This window comes from Notechis scutatus, chromosome 3, assembly GCF_049901735.1.
Source record: "Notechis scutatus isolate UNSWTSFEM ecotype Mainland chromosome 3, rNotScu1.2, whole genome shotgun sequence".
NCBI lineage: Eukaryota > Metazoa > Chordata > Lepidosauria > Squamata > Elapidae > Notechis > Notechis scutatus.
Window position 1 is genome coordinate 69,280,144 of NC_142011.1, and position 19,015 is coordinate 69,299,158.

At 34.9% G+C, this 19,015-nt stretch overlaps 2 protein-coding genes across 5 annotated transcripts in view; one reads left to right on the forward strand and one right to left on the reverse strand.

Moving 5' to 3' along the window:
- The window catches only part of ALG6 (ALG6 alpha-1,3-glucosyltransferase), a 28,675-nt gene extending 15,379 nt beyond the window's left edge, over positions 1–13,296 (forward strand). For all 3 annotated transcript variants that reach the window (XM_087960401.1, XM_087960402.1, XM_087960404.1), the window contains 11 exons: positions 2,391–2,473; positions 3,978–4,042; positions 4,350–4,535; positions 5,046–5,181; positions 6,766–6,851; positions 7,222–7,306; positions 9,519–9,589; positions 10,065–10,133; positions 10,266–10,464; positions 10,986–11,009; positions 11,458–13,296. In XM_087960401.1, the coding sequence (XP_087816527.1) occupies positions 2,391–2,473; positions 3,978–4,042; positions 4,350–4,535; positions 5,046–5,181; positions 6,766–6,851; positions 7,222–7,306; positions 9,519–9,589; positions 10,065–10,133; positions 10,266–10,464; positions 10,986–11,009; positions 11,458–11,631 (1,178 nt within the window). In that variant the 3' untranslated portion in view covers positions 11,632–13,296. The remainder of the gene's footprint in view (positions 1–2,390; positions 2,474–3,977; positions 4,043–4,349; positions 4,536–5,045; positions 5,182–6,765; positions 6,852–7,221; positions 7,307–9,518; positions 9,590–10,064; positions 10,134–10,265; positions 10,465–10,985; positions 11,010–11,457) is intronic.
- A 1,769-nt stretch (positions 13,297–15,065) lies between these two features.
- The window catches only part of ITGB3BP (integrin subunit beta 3 binding protein), a 37,797-nt gene continuing 33,847 nt past the window's right edge, over positions 15,066–19,015 (reverse strand). For both annotated transcript variants that reach the window (XM_087960405.1, XM_087960406.1), the window contains one exon: positions 15,066–17,434. The gene's annotated coding sequence lies outside the window, so the exon portion shown is untranslated. The remainder of the gene's footprint in view (positions 17,435–19,015) is intronic.

The window sequence follows — 19,015 nt, forward strand, 5'->3', positions numbered from 1 at the left end:
TTGGAGGATTGCAACAGCAAAGGAAGAACAAACAGACAGTTGGATTGCTTGTCCAGTGCTCTTCTTGCAGTAGAGCTGGAAGTGTTCAGAATTTGACTAATTTGGACCCAGCCTATATTTTTAGGGTGCAACTGAAATGGATGCTAATATTCAAATACAAGATTAAATGCTTCTTACTGAATAACAATTATTTTTTTATTCTGTAATAGCTTTTCCCAGCCATTTAAAAACTGCTAGTATTCTATACAGAATCATAACATTTAGTAGTGATTACTTTTACAATGAAATCAAAATGATTATTGTTTTCATAAACACATTAATTGATATTAATATAGTGGTTAGTAATGAAAGAAAAACAAACCCAGCAATGTCATATGACTTCTTTATTAAGCATCATAAACAATTAATTAGTTTGTGTTATTCATTCTTCAGGAATGAATAGAGTTGTGCAAAAAAAATCTTAATGTTGGTTTCTTCTTATTGCTGATTAACTTGGGCAGAATTAGACACTCCTCCGCCTCACCTCTTATGCTGGCCACAAACCTTTCCATCTGGTCTTTAGTAATTGACTGCATTTTAAAAATCACTAGAACCAAATTACCCTTGAAATAGTCTTTAATAATGCTCAAGTCAACACGCCTGATAAATCATTGATGTATAAACCAAACAAATGGATAGACATTTTTTAACAATAGTCATTAAATGAGTGTTATCAGGGTTGCAGAATTCAATAATGTTAAATGTTAACCATTTATCCATTTTAGCAAATTCTCCCTCTAGTGAGTATATATACTGAAAAAACCCTAATGTTTTGAAAAAATCACTCATGTCATAGTTTGGCATTATAAAATATATTTTTTAAAAAATTAAACCTTGTGTTTACAATAATTTTATAATCATTATATGACAAATGAAGTGTACATACTCAAGTGGCTGATATAGTGGAATAATCTAACGATCAAATAATCAAATTATGAAAGTCATTATGAAAATGAACCTCTGTCCCACATACCACTTGTACTTCTCTCTCTCTCTCTCTGTGTGTGTGTGTGTGTGTCTGTGTCTGTGTCTGTGTGTGTGTTAGAAACTAGTCAACAGTTTCATTGGGGTAATATCAGCTTCTGCTGTTTTGTTTTGTTTTGATATCTTTTGTTATGAATTTTTGTTATTGTATTTTCTATTTTTATAGCCTACCCCAATCAGAGAACTCTGGATAGATTCCAACAAAATAAATACAGAACAATAAATGAATTCTAAACACCTCCTTCAAAATAGATCCTTCTGGAAATAAAATAGTCCAGATTTTGATAGTCTCCAGATACTTTGATAGCCTACAACTTCCCAATTCTTTCAGGCAGCCCAACAGAATACAATGATGTATGATATCAAACACCAATAAAAGATCCTAAAAGACCTAGAACAACATGCTCCCCTCTTTGAGATACCAGTAAAATGTGCTCACTTCATTGAAAGTAATCTCAAAATAATCCCAGATAACAGTACGGGATTCAGATTTGCTCACTGTGTTGGGTTCTGTCTAACTGGTATCTAGCCCATATGAGCAATATTATCTGCCCAGAAAACCACAAAACCATTCACTGAGCCTGTGGGTATCTTAACCCACCCATATTTCCCTAAAAACCTCTGACTGAGGCTGCTAGGAGAAAATCTGCGAATGCAGTTAAGTGCAGAGAAATCATGTTATGCTTCTCTTGCCACTGACGTGCAGCTTAAAAATGAACCTTTATCAATACCTGGTCTGATGCATTTCTGGATTTTCTGTGACCACTACTTGCGGGTGTCGTTTTAGTCATTTCATTTCCCTTAGTTCTTCATTAAACCAAGCAGCCACCCAGAATCATTAATTGGGAAGAGGAGCCCTTACAAGAACAATCCCATCAAGCACTCCAGTGGTCTCCATGTTCCAGAGGCCCTACCAAACACACAATGGTGTTTTTTGTTGTTTTTCCTAGCATTTTAAGTATTAGTAGTGCCTTCTCTTTCATTGTATGCACATAGGCACACATACATGCAAACACATACAGAAACAGCCATGTTTGCACATATTACAGTCATCTAGGTGTGTATGAAATTTGGGCAGAAGATAAGCCTTCCTCATTTTGGCCATGGTGGTTTGATCTTGATTAGATCATTTCAATGGAATGGAATGTTTATTAGGTTGGTTTTTTTTCAGTAAAAAAGAGGAAAGTGGCAATCTTCTAGCTGTGGATGTTGCCAGTTTGATCAGGTTCCTGAGCTATAACATGCAGGGGAAAAGTATGAAGGGAAAATCCGTAGATGATTCATAATGATAACAATTAAGGAAAAGCAGAATTGGAGTTATGAAAAATATTGGTTTGATTGTTGCATATAATTTTTTTGTCTTGCAGTTCTTGTTGCTGATATGCTAGTTTATATTCCTGCAGTATTCTTATACTGCTGTTATTTAAAAGAGATATCGATAAAAAAGAAGGTTAGTATATTTTCTTTGCAACAAAAACAATGTTTCTATCTGAAAAAGTAAGGAATGTAGTGAATAATCAGATAAAAAATATTAGTCCAATTATGATTAAAAACATTAATTTAACAGTGTTTATTACAGTGTTTCACAATAAACAAATACATGTTGATCTATTTATGTAAAATAAACAAGGTTTACAATTAAAATATATAGCATGATTATAAAATAGAGCCAATTTGGTCTAGTGGTTAAAGTACCAGGCTTGGAAGTGGGAGACAGTGAGTTCTAGTCCCACCTTTGCAGTGAAAGCCAGTTAGATGACTTTGAGCCAGTCACACTCTTTCAGTCCATCCTACCTCACAGGGTTGTTGTTGTGCAGAACATAGGGGGAGGATCAGGGGTTGGCTTCAAAAATTTCTGCCTGGTTGCTGGGTGGGCATGACTATGCTGGGCGTGGCCTAGTTGGCCTCCTGCACCATGGCAAAGGGGTGTTTTTGCCCTCCCCGGCCTCTGAAAGCTCTCTGGAAGCCGGAAACGGGCCCATTTCCAACCTTTCTGAATTTCCGGGAGGCCCGTTTTTCGCCCTCCCTGAGCCTCCACACGCACCCCGCACTTACCTGTATCCAAAACAGGCTGCGTGGAGACTCCTGGGAGGGGTGGTGGTTTGGGGGGGAGCCAGCCAGGAGTGGGATTTGGGGGTTCTCCAAACTGCACAGAATCTTAGCTAGGGCCTCTCACGAACCCCTGCGAACCCCCAGCAGCCCACCCCTGGGGAGGATATAATAATATTCCTGGCAGTAGAAGTTTTATATGGGATAGGTAATCTCAAAGATATCCTGTTTTAACTAGCTAATAGGGCCGGGGGTCAAGTCCAAAAATGGCAGTGGTAAGCCTACAGAGAACCTTATCTATTTCTTTGTGAATCACTGGCTCAAAAACCTCCCAGGTACCATTACAAGACACTATCTTTGTCATCTCATGAGATCTCTGTCCATGTAGCATCCAATTCAGAGCAGTTGTGAATGATTTAATAGATAAAATCATCAAGGAGATATGTCATTCTTGTTTAGTGGGTGTTTCTATCAGATAACTTGTAATTCCTTGGGCCAAGCAAATCTCAGCTCTTGTTGTAATAAAATGTCTGTGTGTCGTGATCATTTTATGTTTCTGAAGCTCACTGGCTGACTTTGGGACCACCACTCTCTTGTTCCAACCTGCCTTACACAATAGTTGGGGGGAAATGGGAGTCAGAAGCGCTTTGAGTTTGTGAACAAAGGTTGGAATATAAATTTAATAAACAAACATTAAAAAATGTGGGGTAATTGAGTTATACTTTTGAAAAACAATAAAAAACAAAATACTATCCATTGCAATAGATTTAACACTTCTTTGTTTGCATCTTTTTAGATGGAAGAAGTTCAATGGGTTGACAGTTCCAGTATAATCTTTCTAAAGAAAATGAATATTCACATTTTACCTGTACTATTGATTTTATTTTTGTTGTTGTTGTTCTCAGATTTCTAGTGCTCTCTGCACATTGCTTTATCCTGGTCTAATTCTGATTGACTATGGACATTTTCAGTATCTTTTTTTTGTTCTGTGAAGACGATTTTTTGTAATGCGTGGATATCGTGGAATAAGTCTGTTGCTGTGTGGGTAAGAAAGTGGGACGGGCGAGGGAAGTCAAAGCAGTATGTGGCACAACTAGAGTGAAAAGTACATTTTTCTGCCCCATTTTATTATTTTAAGACATAAATATTCTTTTCATGCCATCTCATTTCGTCAAGTAGGTTTTAGTGGCAGTGGACAACCAACAGAATCCTGTAAAAGTTACATATTCTTTATTAGCAAGCTCTATACACATTGTTGTCCTTAACAGAACAAACATATATAATTCCGTGAGTCTTGGTCTTGCTTTGTGGGGAGTGCTGTTTCTATCTTACGACTTTGACCTTTTGGGTTCCGCAGCATTTTGTTTTGCTATAAACTACAAACAAATGGAGCTCTACCACGCTTTGCCCTTCTTCTGCTACTTACTAGGAAAGTGCTTCAAGAAAGGCCTGATGGGCAAAGGGTGAGTATCTGTACAAGCTGACATCCAGAAAATAGTCCTGGAATGCACTTAGGCTGTTTTGCCTTGGGAATTTGTGCATGTCATTCATTTCTTGATTAGCTTTTGCAATAGGGATTCGTGTCATTATCATCCCCCTTCCCCCAGAGAAGCATGTTTCTCCTAAGTCATTAAATAACATACTAAATAGTTTTAAGAGTGTCTACAGTGTATCAAAATACACACAACTATCTTTTCTCTTCAACACCTGTCATTAGTTAAGCACAGGTCACAAATGTACACCCATATTTAGAAGATAAGAGTTTAGAATGTTTTTTCTTCTTCTTGAGGGTGGCAGGGATATTTAACAGTTTTATTTACATAAACAGTATAAATATATAAACATATAAACAGTATATTTAACAGTTTTAACTTTTCTAACAGATTTCCTACTTGGAAAAGGAAACTTAAGTTTGAAAGTACTGTACATAAAAATTATCTTTCTTTGAGGTTTGATTTTTTTTTTCTTAACAGGTTATGGTTGTTGATGAAACTGTCTTTTATTGTCATTCTTTCTTTTGCGATCTGCTGGCTCCCATTTTGTACAGACATTGAACAAATTTTGCAAGTGCTCAGAAGGCTCTTTCCAGTAGATCGAGGTTTGTTTGAGGTATGCCTCATGTTCCCCCTCCCAAGCATCTTGTAAATGTTTTATATTTTTAGCTCCCTTGAGAAACCTTCACTTTGACCCTTAGGGATTTCATGTGGAAGATACACCAGAAGGCTAGTAATATGATCTGGCTTCTCTGACTGTCATTTCTTGCCAGTTATTTAATCCAGCATTTAACCCCAAGCTCAGCTGGCATCTTCTAGGATATTATACAAATAGAATTAATCCCATCGTCAGATCTATAGTTCAGGCATACATTTTTCAAATATATTCCACAATAATAAACAATGTCCTTGCACAATCTAGAGGTTTTTAAAAAATAATTCAATATGGAAAAAAATTAATGTTTCTTTTTCTTTTTAATCTTCCAAGACATTGGGTTAATGCTCAAGTTTGCATGGTTTTAATTTGTCCTGGTGGAAAATTTATAGTTTGCTTGCCTGAGGTAAATCCTTAAGATGTTGACCATAAACTGGATGGTTTTATTACTGGTATTATTTTTATTAATTTGTTTGCACCAGACAGAGAAACAGTGATATATACTTTGCAGCAGACTCACATCTGAAAATCATTAAGTACAGCAATGGTGTTGGCACATCATAAGAAACACTTAGGATCTTATTCCCCAGTCATATACTAACTGAAATGTTATACGATGAAATAGAAATAGAAATGTGACATGAAGAATAGAAATTCATAAACCAAAGGACTGTCAAGAAGTTTGTTTTTCTGATTGTTAATCTCACTTTATGTTTTAAAAGCAAAAGAAACACATTGTAGATTTTAATGAAATGGGTCTGTATGATTTAAAAACTTCACACAGTTTATTTAGTGTTAAGATTTTTAGAGCTGGCACAGGAGTGGCTGATTGGGATATTAATCTCAGTAAACTAAGAAACTGTCTACTAAGCAATGCACAATAAGTTTATCCTGGGGTGCCTATGACAGGTTCTTTGAATTGATTCCCATTTACAGACATGTCTTCAGTGCTGATAATTATAAAACTTCAATGGCTATTAAGCTAGCACCTTATATGTTGGTGGTGCTGCCAAGCACTTGTCACCTTCAGCAAATTTGCAGTGTGCATTCTGTATTCTTGTAAGAGAACAAGGAGATTGTTCGGTTGTTTGTAGTAGCTTTCTTGCTGTTATGTCTACACAGTTGTGATTCAAGCAGCTGTTTAGGGATGAGTTTCATGAGTATGCTAGCTGTGTGGTTACAAATTTAATTTGGAAAGTGATCCTAGCACAACTGCTAATGTCTTTAGACTTCGTGATTTATTAGGGGTTAACTCTATCATTGCTGGCAGTTAGCAAGTGGTGCTAAATATGTACTAGTAAGAGAATGTGGCAGAATGTAGTATGGCTTCACATTTGAAAAAATGTTTCATGTTGCTTTTTAAAAAGTAGATAATACATAGTTATAGGTAGTTTTGTAGCATTGACAGTCTGTGGTCTCCTCAAAAATCTATGATTTTAGGCTACACAGATACGTTTAATTTCATGTAGATGATTTCTTCCATTCCATGTATATAAAATTATGCTTTACCTTCAAAATAATGCAATACATTAAATATATTTTCAGGATAAAGTAGCCAATATTTGGTGCTCTTTAAGCATTCTTTTCAAAATAAAGACAATCCTGACAAGAGAAACACAACTTAAATTAAGGTATGTAATTATCAAATTCCCCAAGCAGTTTCCTGTTACCGTTTTAGCAAAAGATGCATTTCAAAGAACATAAATAATTTAGAATTATTTAGATTTAGAATTATTTATGTTATATAGAACTATAAAGAATTATATAGTCGAACGGCCTTAATAAAAAAGGTTATTTCAACATTTTGTGGAGCTGTTCTCTGCTTGCTGGTTTGTTCATTTGTGATTGAGTCGGACTTAGCTGAATCAATAACATCATCATCATTATGAAAGGAATCTTATTAAAACTGAGCAATACCAATTCTCATCTGATTCTTGATTCAGAATTAATCTGGTTATTGAAATCAATGGTTTTAATATGATATTATTACTTTATTTTTAGTTTTGCTTTAACATTCCTGACTGTACTTCCCAGTTGCATAAAACTGACTCTGCAACCTTCGCTCAGAGGATTTAAATATGGCTTGGTAAGTATATAATAACACATATTTAAACATAAAAAGTCATAGTTTTGTAACATGTAATAATCTCTTTTCTTTATCTCTATTATGGTTGATAAGGTTGTAGAGAAGGAAAAAAGACCAATTCCAATCAGTGATCCCCTATAAAACAATCAGTTGGGCAAAATGCTGCTGACTTCTCCATTCTTAACTCATGTGATCTAGATGGAGATTAGGAATTGGAAAGAATTTAAGAAATTATGTTCTGCGTGCTTCCTTTATTCTGTGTGTGTGTTTGTGTGTGTGCGTGTGTGTGCGTGTGTGTGTGTGTGTGTGTGTGGTGGTTAAGTGTTGGCCTAGAAACCAAGAAACCATGAGTTCTAGTCCTGACCTTAGGTTAATCTCTCTCTCTCTCGGCCCAACCCAACTCACAGGATGTGTGGTGGGGAAAATAGAAGAATAAGGAGTATTATCTATGTGTAATATGGGTGCTCACTGCCTTGGGTTACCTAAAAAGTAATAAAGGTGAGGTAGGAATTTAATAAACAAAATAAAATAAATTAAACATTTCTTTCCAAAGGAGGCCATCAGTGGCAACTTATAACTCCATATTTTGTTCTTTTTTTTTCTTTTGCCAAGAATTCTTCTAATTTTCCATTATTGAAGGAAAGTAACATAGTAAAATTGATAAAAACAATTCTGGAATGAAATATTTATTTAGCAAAAATGCAAATTATACTGTAGTATTGGGAATCATCATAAAGTGGAAGGGTTTTTACAGGTTATTTTGGTAAAAAAAATCCTGAGTTGGAGAAATACCCGAAATCTATCTTTTATAATGCTTTGTCTATCATCTTATAGTAACTTGTCCATTTTTAAAGATTTATCAAGTTTTTTAAATATCCTATAAGGCAGCTTATGAGAGATTGATTTGTGGAGTCCTTGATGCTCTCTGAGTTTGGTTGTTTACTTGCAAACATTTCATTACCCACCTAGGTAATATCATGATCATGGCAAATGATGGTAGTGATGAAGTTACCTAGTTGGCTAAAGAATTATCCTGAAGCAAACCAAGATCAGAGAGCATCAAGAACTCCACCATTCAATCCTGTGAACCACACATATTCTCTTCTGTTGGAGCTAGCTATTTTCCATCAATTCTTTAAGGATCTTCAACTATGGTCTCTAATCTGTCATCAACCTCATGCACAAAAAGTTGGGAAATATTTTACTCCATAAACATTATTATAGTAGTCTGTTTATAATGTCCATGGAGTTACTTGGCAATAAAATTATCCATGTTAGCCTCATTCACACAATATCTCATTGAACAGTAAACATAGCTAATGAATAACCTGTTTAAATGAGAGGAATGGGACAACTTTCCACAACCAACTCATCATGGCCAACTTGCTGCAGGACAGCTTGCCACAGACAACTCACTGCAGGAAAACTCGCTGCAGGACAATTTTATAATTCTATTTAATTATTTTAAATAAATAAAAATTATTTGAATTTCTGTCATTCACATTTCATTCTGTCCCCCCTTTTGCATCCTTTCTTTAATGATTCTATTCCACCATTTCTTTGGTATGAGTGTAACTCTTGTCCAGCAGTGAGTTGTCCTCTGGTGAGATTGCCATGGCAAGTTGGCCGTGGCAAGTTGGCCATGACGAGTTAGCCATGCCAAATTGTCATAGACCCTAAATGATAGGCTCTTGCACTGTTAGTGGTCTTTGACATTGGACTGCTACCTGCAATATTTGTCAGAACACTGAAAAACATAAAGGTATAATAAAAACTGATCATAAAACTTATCAGTCAAATTTAGTACTTCAGACCAGAGAGAAAGTACAACTCTACCATACCAGAAGCCTATTTTAAATCCTTCTCAATTTGTCTAGATCGCTTAAGTTTTATATCAGTGATTTGACAGTTATGTCAATTTGTTTAGATGCCCTGGTGAGTCACTTCCCTGGTAGATGGTTCATGCTCTCATCAACAACTAATCAGCTAATAAAGCTATCCAAGTGGACATGCAACTAATTTACAGCATTTTATCATATTGTGAGCCTTGGCCATGTAGCCATATTTTGTGATATAAATAAAAGCTTTTGGTAATAAAAGTGTGGAACTGATTGGCCATGATTAATAGCACAAAAATGCTCTACATAGACCTGTCAATAAAGTAAAAGCAGATCTTGTCTGCTTTTAACATTCTTAATTTTCTTTTTCAAAGGTTTGCTGTTCATTGTCTTTCTTTCTCTTCTCATTCCAAGCGCATGAAAAATCTGTTCTTCTTGTTTCGGTGTAAGTAATATTTTATATTAAAATACTTTAATTATTCTATAAAAATTGGTACTTGGAAATATGTGTGAGAAAAACTGTAGTGCTGACAAAAAGATTCTAAAATAAGATCCAAGCTCCTACACAAGGACCAGTACATTTGTATAACATGTGAGTTGTGTATCCGTGAAATTCTGCTCTCCCATTCTAATAGAATCTGGAAAGTGAAATCATGGACTTTTCTTAGGTCCCAGAATACTGAGTATGCATTGAAGTTGTAGCTGATTAGCAATGATCATGCAGGGAGATTCTTTTATTGCAGAGGTATCAAGGACATGAAGTATTGCTTACTCCCATAGAAAGATCCATTATTTGGAGCGTTAATCCATTTATTTTGTTGTCCTAATATTCTTTTATGATTATCAAGGAAGCAGCAGCTAAAAAATTATTATGTTTCTTAAACAATGCTTTTGAGCTTATATTTCTGTTTTCCCCTTAGACCAGTTTGCTTAGTTATACATGAAATTCCTTTTATATCTACATGGTTTCTTCTAGTTTCAACTTTCAGGTGAGTTTGAATGTTATTTCTAAACAATTCTTCGTACTTTGAAAAGACATTTTAAGATTTATTTTACATTGTAATTTTTTTGGCTTGTATAACCTTGCTAGATTTCACAGTAATTCATGTTTCCCTTTACAGCATGCTTCCTCTTCTATTAAAGGATGGCCTTCTTTTGTCTTACATTGTCACAATGTTGGCTTTCCTCCTGGTCTGTACAACTTCTTTTTCAATATTTGAAAAAACATCTGAAGAAGATCTGCAGCTAAAAAAACTTTCCAGTTACTTAAAGAAATACATTACTTGGTTGAAGACATTTTCAAAACTTATGAAGAGTTTAGTAAGTAACTGTTACAAAAATATATTATGTGCACTAATTTTACTAAGAGCATATGCATGCTTTGCATTTGTTTTTCTTACCAAAGCACAAAGCACTATATTAAGTTGCCAAACTTCCTCAGTTAAACTATTGAATTACATTATTCAGTAATGCTGTTACAAACAATTGCTTTAATACTTTTCAGCATTACTTCTGAGCAGCATCTAGCATCTTATAATTATAAACCTTCAAGTTGACTAATAAAATGAATTCCTCCACCCCGTGCATTACCATGTTAGTAATGCAGTGAGCACTTTATATACATAGCAATAGTAGGATTATTTTTCTACTTGAAAATGTGTATATTTAATGGTATTTTATTAGCATCAATCCTGGCAACTGGTAAATATGTTATGCTGCGGAGGCATTGAATTCATTGAAATAATTATTTATTAAATTTATATACCACCCAATGAAACCACTTATTGGGCAAAACTGTAGTAACCATCATGCTTTTTCTCTTCTCCTACCCCAACATTCAGTTTTTCATCTCAGTAACTCTGATGTGGGGGGGTGTTTTGGGTGGGGGTGTTTTTGGGTGGGGGGTGGGGTTTGGGGGGGGGGGGGGGGGGGTTGTGGGTTTTTTTTTTGGTTTGGGGGGGGGGGGGGGGGGGGGGGGTTTTTTTTTTTTTTTTTTTTTTTTTTTTTTTTTTTTTTTTTTTTTTTTTTTTTTTTTTTTTTTTTTTTTTTTTTTTTTTTTTTTGTTTTTTTTTTTTTTTTTGTTTGTTTTTTTTTTTTTTTTTTTTTTTTTTTTTTTTTTTTTTTTTTTTTTTTTTTTTTTTTTTTGTTTGTTTGTTTTTTTTTTTTTTGGGGGGGTTGTTTTTTTTTTTTTTTTTTTTTTTTTTTTTTTTTTTTTCCCCATTATAAACCTTTTTTTTGGGGACTAAACTTATTCTTATTTTTTTTTTTTTTTTTTTTTTCCCCAATTTTTTTTTTTTCTTTTGGTAACTTTATAGCATCCTGACTTTAATGAGTGCTACGATGGAACCTCCAACGCATCTCCCAGATATATTTCCAGTAGCTGTCTCTGTTGTATCCTGCTTACACTTTCTCTTTTTCTTACTGTATTTTAACATCATTGCAATGTGGGAATCAAAAGATGGTCGAAATCAGAAAAAAATTAATTAATTTCAAGTGCCAACTTGGAAAATTAATAGCTCTTATTTTGTATATAGCATTTTCCATAGACCTTTGCCTTAAAGTGTTCTATAATGGAATGCTATTCTTTTTGTCATTTCATGCATTTTCTAAGAAAAACCAGAAAAAAAATATTTACAGATTAATATGTGCTGTTCCCAAGAGAGTTGTGCTTACTGCTCTTTTCTGTGAAGTAAAAAAAGAATCCTTGACACTTGACAGTAAGTTCAAAATAAATCCAGAAAATAAGAAGCATCTCAACAATCTGTGCAAGTTTATTTTAAACAGATATAATACCCCAATAATTTAATAATGTTATGATTGAATTGGTTTAATATACTTCCCAAAATAAAACATGTTGACGTTACTGATTGTATGTTATAGCAATTACTCATGTCTATTGCTACTAAGTGCTATCTCTTACAGTGTATTTGATTACACATAATAAATTGCGTTATACTAAATTTCAATATCCTTTCTATTATAAGCTTAAAATCATCAAGGTCAAGAGTCAAGTGATTCAGTGTTATCGTTCATGCTTTCCTGACAGTCTTATTTCAGTATTAACCTCAATAATATTTGAAGGCCATAACAGGAATTACAGTGTATAGCTATGGTGAATACTTTCCATGTACAGTATATTAACATGCAAACCTTGTAGTATTGGGACATATGAGTCATTGTCATTAGGATTCAGATAATTGATTTAGGATTAGGGTTATACTCTTTTCATAGGCATGGAAACTGGTTGTATAAGACTGTTGTTCTGGATTGGAAAGTTGAAATACTGGGAAGTTGAAACACATCAATCTACCAATGTGTTGAACTAAGAGGCCTTCATCCTTCGGCAGACTGAGAGAATAGAACCTCAGTTCAGCACTAAAACTAGAATGCTTAATAAACAGATCACTCAGAAAAGCTAAAATCATGTTGCAAAATCTGGTTGTTTTGTATATTATCTTGTAAGACACTTGCTTTTTCATGTGACAGTTGAAAGCAATTTTATAATACAAGGAAAGCAATTTTATAATACAAGGAAATAAATATAATATTGTTTCTTTGATTAATCAGATTTCCATTCTGAACAATGGAAAATTTAAAACAGTCTTGCTTTTCTGTTATATATCCTCATATCATTGAATATCCTCAATAGAAATGCAACTAAGTACAGTAAATCTTTCTTAGTCAGTCATGTTCAGTTGACTTTGGATATCATTCGGTACTTCTCTTTCCCTTTTCCTCAAGGTATACAATGGGTATGTATGTATATGTGCTTGCTTGCTAGGTAACTAGTAAACTTGTTTGTTAGCTTGCCCTATGCTTTCAACTGGGACAACTATAAACTTCTAAGTTCTGAAGATTAGGATGGGGTTCATCGTGTGTAGCTTGAATCCCTAGCATTAATGGTAAGTAAAAGTGACCAGATAACTGATTTGGGGCTGGGTTGAGTTACAGTAATGGTAAATGCATATTTGTATGTGTTCTTTTCCTTCCTAAAGGTTTAGTTTCATTTAGAAGTGGTAGGAAAGAGAGATTGATGTGTACGTGGGCTAATCTATTCATGTAATACTGATTTTTACTGATGTGTCATAACCATTCTCAGCCTGCACTGGAATTTCAAGCATTATTCGAAATATTATCAGATTTAAATTTAAACTCTTATATTGGGTAACGTTCTTTAAAATACAGACACAATAGGTCCACTTGCCATAGATTTTTCTCTAGATTCAGCTACCTACTAGAAATACATGTATGAAAAAATAATATTCCATTTTAACCTTACTAAACCATACCAATTAAATAGTACCATTGAATTTGATATCTTTCTGTTGCACACAAATTAGATTTAATTTGGGGGATCTGTCATAACTTGAACAGTTGCAAAGTGGCCAATCATAAATCAAGGGCTACCTGTATTGATCTCATGTTTTTATTACCCTATGCCAGGGGTAGGGAAACTTGGCTCTTTTATCACTTATGGACTTCAACTCCCAGAATGGGACCGTGAAATATATATTTGTATATTAAAATGTCCTACATTTGTATATTAAAATATGTCCTACATTTGTATATTAAACAGTCCCATTCAAGTCAAAAATTGATTTCCCCCACAACTGAGAAACCAGTAGGCCAGGGATGGGGAAACTTTTATGGCTCACTCAGGAATTCTGGGAGTTGAAATCCATAAGTGATAAAAGAGCCAAGTTTCCCTACCCCTGCCCTATGCTATCCTTTTTCTCACCTAGTAATCAGAGGCTAAGAGCAAGTGCTTATTAGCATAGAAAAAGCTTAGTATTATATGTATTGTTTCCTTTCTCCTTATGATGGCTTTCGGTACAGGGAGAATTATCTGATATTTACTTATATAGAAATATAAAAGGGTTGTTTATTTAGACAGCTATGCTTGAAAAGGGGAAGTGCCTAAAACTGGTAACTATAATGTTTTAGTAGTTGACATCCTTTGGAAACCTGTAGAGAAGTAAATTCCACTAAATCAGCAAAACAAGTTGTCATTAAGAAATTTAGAACTAGCTTTGTTGTATACTAAACTTGCGTTACAACTTGGTGTAAAGCATTAAGCTCTTTGGAATCATGTTGATATGCATGATTAGCAATTACCTTTTATGAATAATCCCTTTTTCCTGCCTTTAAAACTATGATCAATCCTGTCCTTCAATGTGTATGTTTTCATACAACATACATACATTTTAGGGAAAAAATACATTTTAACACTGAAATGTCAAATGAAAAAAGCTAGTAAATGGAAAATTATCAAATAAAAATTTGACTGTATTAAAACCAAATTTTATTATAATTTATCAGATTTATATCTTGCTTTCCCACAGGAAGACAATTTCCCATACAGAGCATCCCTCTCATTCTCCCCGCCCCAAATAACCATCTTGTGAAAGGGGTTGAGCTGAGAGTGTAATTGGACCAGGATCATTCAGTGACCTTGAACTGAGGCCCTCCACTCCTGGTCCAACACCAGAACCACTACACTAAACTAGTCTAATTCATACCTTTTGAAAGCAGATGGTGATTTTTCCCAAGCATGCTAATATGGTACAGAATAGTTCTATACAAGCAGAAGCCCTTTCTACTTTTTTTTAATGCTGTTTCTATAGTGCCTTCTCATGAGCAGCTTTTCAAAAGGCACAAACAGCTAAACATGAAAAACAAGAAAAAGGGGCTATAAGATATAATGGTTTATGTACAAAGAGCAAATGCAAATTTAAAGCTCCAGTCATCTCCAGGCCGGTTCTCTCTTTGATTGATAGATAGCTACTGATTGTGTTGGTATCAAACTTGTATGGAAGAATAATGTAGTTTTGCTCTTTCTACTGAATATATAGCCTATTTAAATCTTATGGAGGCCTGTGCAATGGTAAAGCATTCATCCATGTTCCTGAACGTTAGCACCCAGTGTTAGACTGCTACAAGCTATCTGTTGCAGTGTATTTACACAATTTAACCCTGAGTAAATATAGATGGGCCTTTTCTAAAGCTTGTTGTAGTAATCCTCTGATTTCATTAACCTTATTCTTGGAGACACTGTCCGGATGGCTCTAGGGAGACACATATGTGTTCCAAATATGGTATCCTGAGATGTGTTTTTTTCCTTCCTAATTATTTCTAAATTTAAGAATCATACAGATAGCAATAACACTTAGACTTATATACCGCTTTACAGTGCTTTACAGCCCTCTGTAAGCAGTTTACGGAGTCATCATATTGCCTCCAACAATCTGGGTCCCCATTTTACCAACCTCAGAAGGAGGGAAGGTTAAGTCAACCTTGAGCCATTGAGACTCGAACTGCCAAACTCCTGGCAGCCAGCAGTCAGCAGAATTGGCTGTAATACTGCATTCTAACCACTGCACCACTGCGGTTCTTAAATGTTATGTTATTTTTTTTAAAGAGATGACAATTCTTAATTTACATTCCAGGTTGTCAAATACCTTTACTGAGTACAAGTACACAAAACATTTGACTTAGATGCGTTGCTCTTTTGTTTTATGATAATTTCTTGGTAATAAGTTTTCTGCAGCAATCTATTTTCTTTCTCTTTTTTGTAAGAGAAAGAAATAATAAAGACTGTTAGTTAAAGAAGATTAGATAGTAAATTTCAAGTCCCCAGTCTTTGCTATTCCTAAACTAAGCTATCAGTAACTTAGAAAAGTATACATTTTCATAAAGCAAACAAAACATTTCATTACTTCCATTCAAAATTGTCTGCCTTAAAAATGTACCTCTAATATGCAAACTGAAATGTGAAATCATTTATGGGTCCCAATGCATTTAAAGGTAGTCATCACCAACAGTAATTGTGACTAGGGGTCACAAATAATCAGTGGAACAGCTTCCCTTCAGAAGCTGTGTGTGCTCCATCCCTGGAGGGTTTTAAGAAGAGATTGGACAATCACTTGTCTGAAATGGTATAGTTTCCTGCTTGAGCAGGGGTTGGACTAGAAGACCTCCAAGCTCCCTTCCAACTCTGTTATTTTGATATTCAATCATAAGATGTGTGGTATCATGACTGCACTTACAGCATTAATTCCAGTGATCCCAGTGTTGCTGTCATTTAGATAAATCCCAGGTGGTCACGTCCCAGTCATGTGACCACCATTTGTGATGGCTTCCCTAGACGGTGATAGCAGTGGTCACAGCTGGTGATCACATGATTGGGATTCTGCAACGTAATTGTAAGCCAGTTACAAAGTGCCTGAATCATGATCCCATGATCATGCTGGGATGGTTGTAAATTTGAGCACTGGTAAAAAAAAGCTACCATGAGGATGCTGTGATGGTCACAACTACAAGGATCCATGGGTAATTACCCCTCATTTAGTGCCATAATTTGAAATGGTCGCTGAACAAGTGGACATTAAGCAAGAATTTTCGGACAGCACTGGCTCTTCGGCTTTGTAACGGAGATGAGCACCACCCCCTAGAGCCGGAAATGATTAGCATGTATGTGTGAAGGGAACCTTTAACTTTAACTTATATTAGAACTAGTTTAATGTTTATGCTTGCAAACACTATTTCACAAAAATACTTAACCTTTTAAGGATTGTGCTTCAATGTATTTAGCAGTTTGAGTTCCAATAACACAAAACATATACCAGTGTTAGATGGTTTCACTAACCAAAAAACCTGAACTTCACTGGGAAACCAACATTGCTAAAACTAATTGCATATAAAATGTTTGGATCTCATAAGTCTTTATTAACAAATGAAGGGTTATATACAAAGATAAATGGCATATTTGCTTGAATTTGTGTGTGCTGATAAGATAAACAATGTGCTGTAAATTGGCCAGGCATCTTCATTATTTGTGGTAGAATTGGCAAGCCATCAGAGGCAGCATGAAGCATATAATTACTGTGAAATTTGCAGTTTCTTTGAAGGCCTGGGAAATAGCATCCATCTCTAAAAGCAGGCCTTCTTTAAAAATGTAGTGAAAAGCTTATTAAAGAATTTTTACCCACATCAGGCAAGTTTTCTTAGGTTTAGAAAGGAATAGAAAGAATACAATTTATGCCATTACATATTTGCATAAAAAGCTATGGCAAGTGTATTATTTACATTGAGATTAACTAGCTGTACAGATTGTAAAGTTTAAATTAGATGCAAGAAACTGTATCTAGATGTGCACCTGCCTGGTACACTGAGCAATCCTTAGCTGGTATTTGCTGGAGAGATAGATTTACAGGAGGGGTTTTTTTTAACCTTTTAAGTAGGATCAGGCAGTTGGAGAATCTTGCAGCCAAGCTTGATATATTCTTAAGACCTGTGGGTTTAAAAAAAACACACACACACAATTAAAATAACAGGAAATAGCACCAATGTCACACAGTTTACCATTGCTTTTTATTACAATTAAAAGATACAACATACAAGCATATACAAACTATTAGGAAAGAAAATATCCTGTTTTCCTTGATGTAAAAGGAAACATTTGTTACAATACAAATGCTCACAACTATTTTAGCTTATTATTTAAAATGAAAGCACAGCCAAATATTTCAAGAAAATACAGAGGATGATGTTTAACACAACACTGTTGTTTTCATGCTGATTATTTGGTCTTTGTGGCACAAATAAATAAATGCTCTTAATTGCTTTGATAACAGGCAATTTATAGCTACCAAAGAACCAATAATAACACTTAAATGTTGAAAGGTTTGGATTCTGAAACATGTATTATGGATTATTATAATAATACAAATGAGTTTGTCTCTTCAGCAAATTCCCCTTTTTACAATAAATGGAGGTTATTTTTCTATTTTCTAATTATGCACTCTGCTAATAAAAACTCAAGGATTATGAGATACAGTGAGAACACACATTCCTACTACTACTATTGCAGCTGCTGCTTTTGGAGGGCCACAGAGCCAACTGTCAGCCTGACAATAACTCATAATCTATTGGAATTCTCCTTTATTGTTATTAGGTAGCCAGTGGTACTTAAAAGTTTACAAATCCTGTTGAATTTTCTGACAGTAAGGAGAAACATAACCATATTAACAAACTCTGCTAATCAAACTTCCTCTGTGGGGTGCACTCCTGGTTGCAGAAGTATTCCCAATGGAAAGGAAGAGGATAAGCCATTCATCAGATGATCCACTCGATTCCACCAGGACCCTGCTTGCTTTATCTAGGATTATTATTGGTGAACTCGCATGTACTATCCTCATACTCGATGTACGAGGAAAGCTGAAAATTAACAAGAAGAGAGAGTTCATCTGTTGGCTTAAATAGTAAATTAAATAAAATACTTTACACTACCTAAGCAAGATGAGAAGATACAAGTTGTTGGCAATCAGTACGCCCATCTAACTAGATCTGAGCAACGATTGTGTCTGTACCAGCATCCTGAGCAAGACTATTCTCTGGAACAGGTTATGTAGAGACATTCCACGATTTAGTAGTTATCCTGTGCTTTCTGAGACAAAATTGCCTTTATGGATCTCTACTGGGACTGAAAGCTGGCTGCTTTTTCATTGGTAGATCCCTAGCAGCCTTCTGCCTACCTCTTAAAGCCAATGGGAATGCTGCCTCCTAGACATTAACTCATCTGGATTGCATTCATAACAGATTATTGACTCACCTGAGACAAACATACCTCTGATTTGTGTTAAGAATATGTAAAATGCTCTGACACTAAATAGTTTCAATAAAATAATTGGTGAGTGATTAAAAAAAAACTTGGCTTTTTCATTGTTTTCAATGTCCTGGCCATTTTAAGTGCTGTGTTCTGGATTGTTCAGCCCAGCAGAAAAACAGATCAGGGGAAATCCAACACAAATATCAAAAATAATCTCCCCCCCAACTTTGATTAAATTAATAATTGAGGCTGCTATTGAAGGAA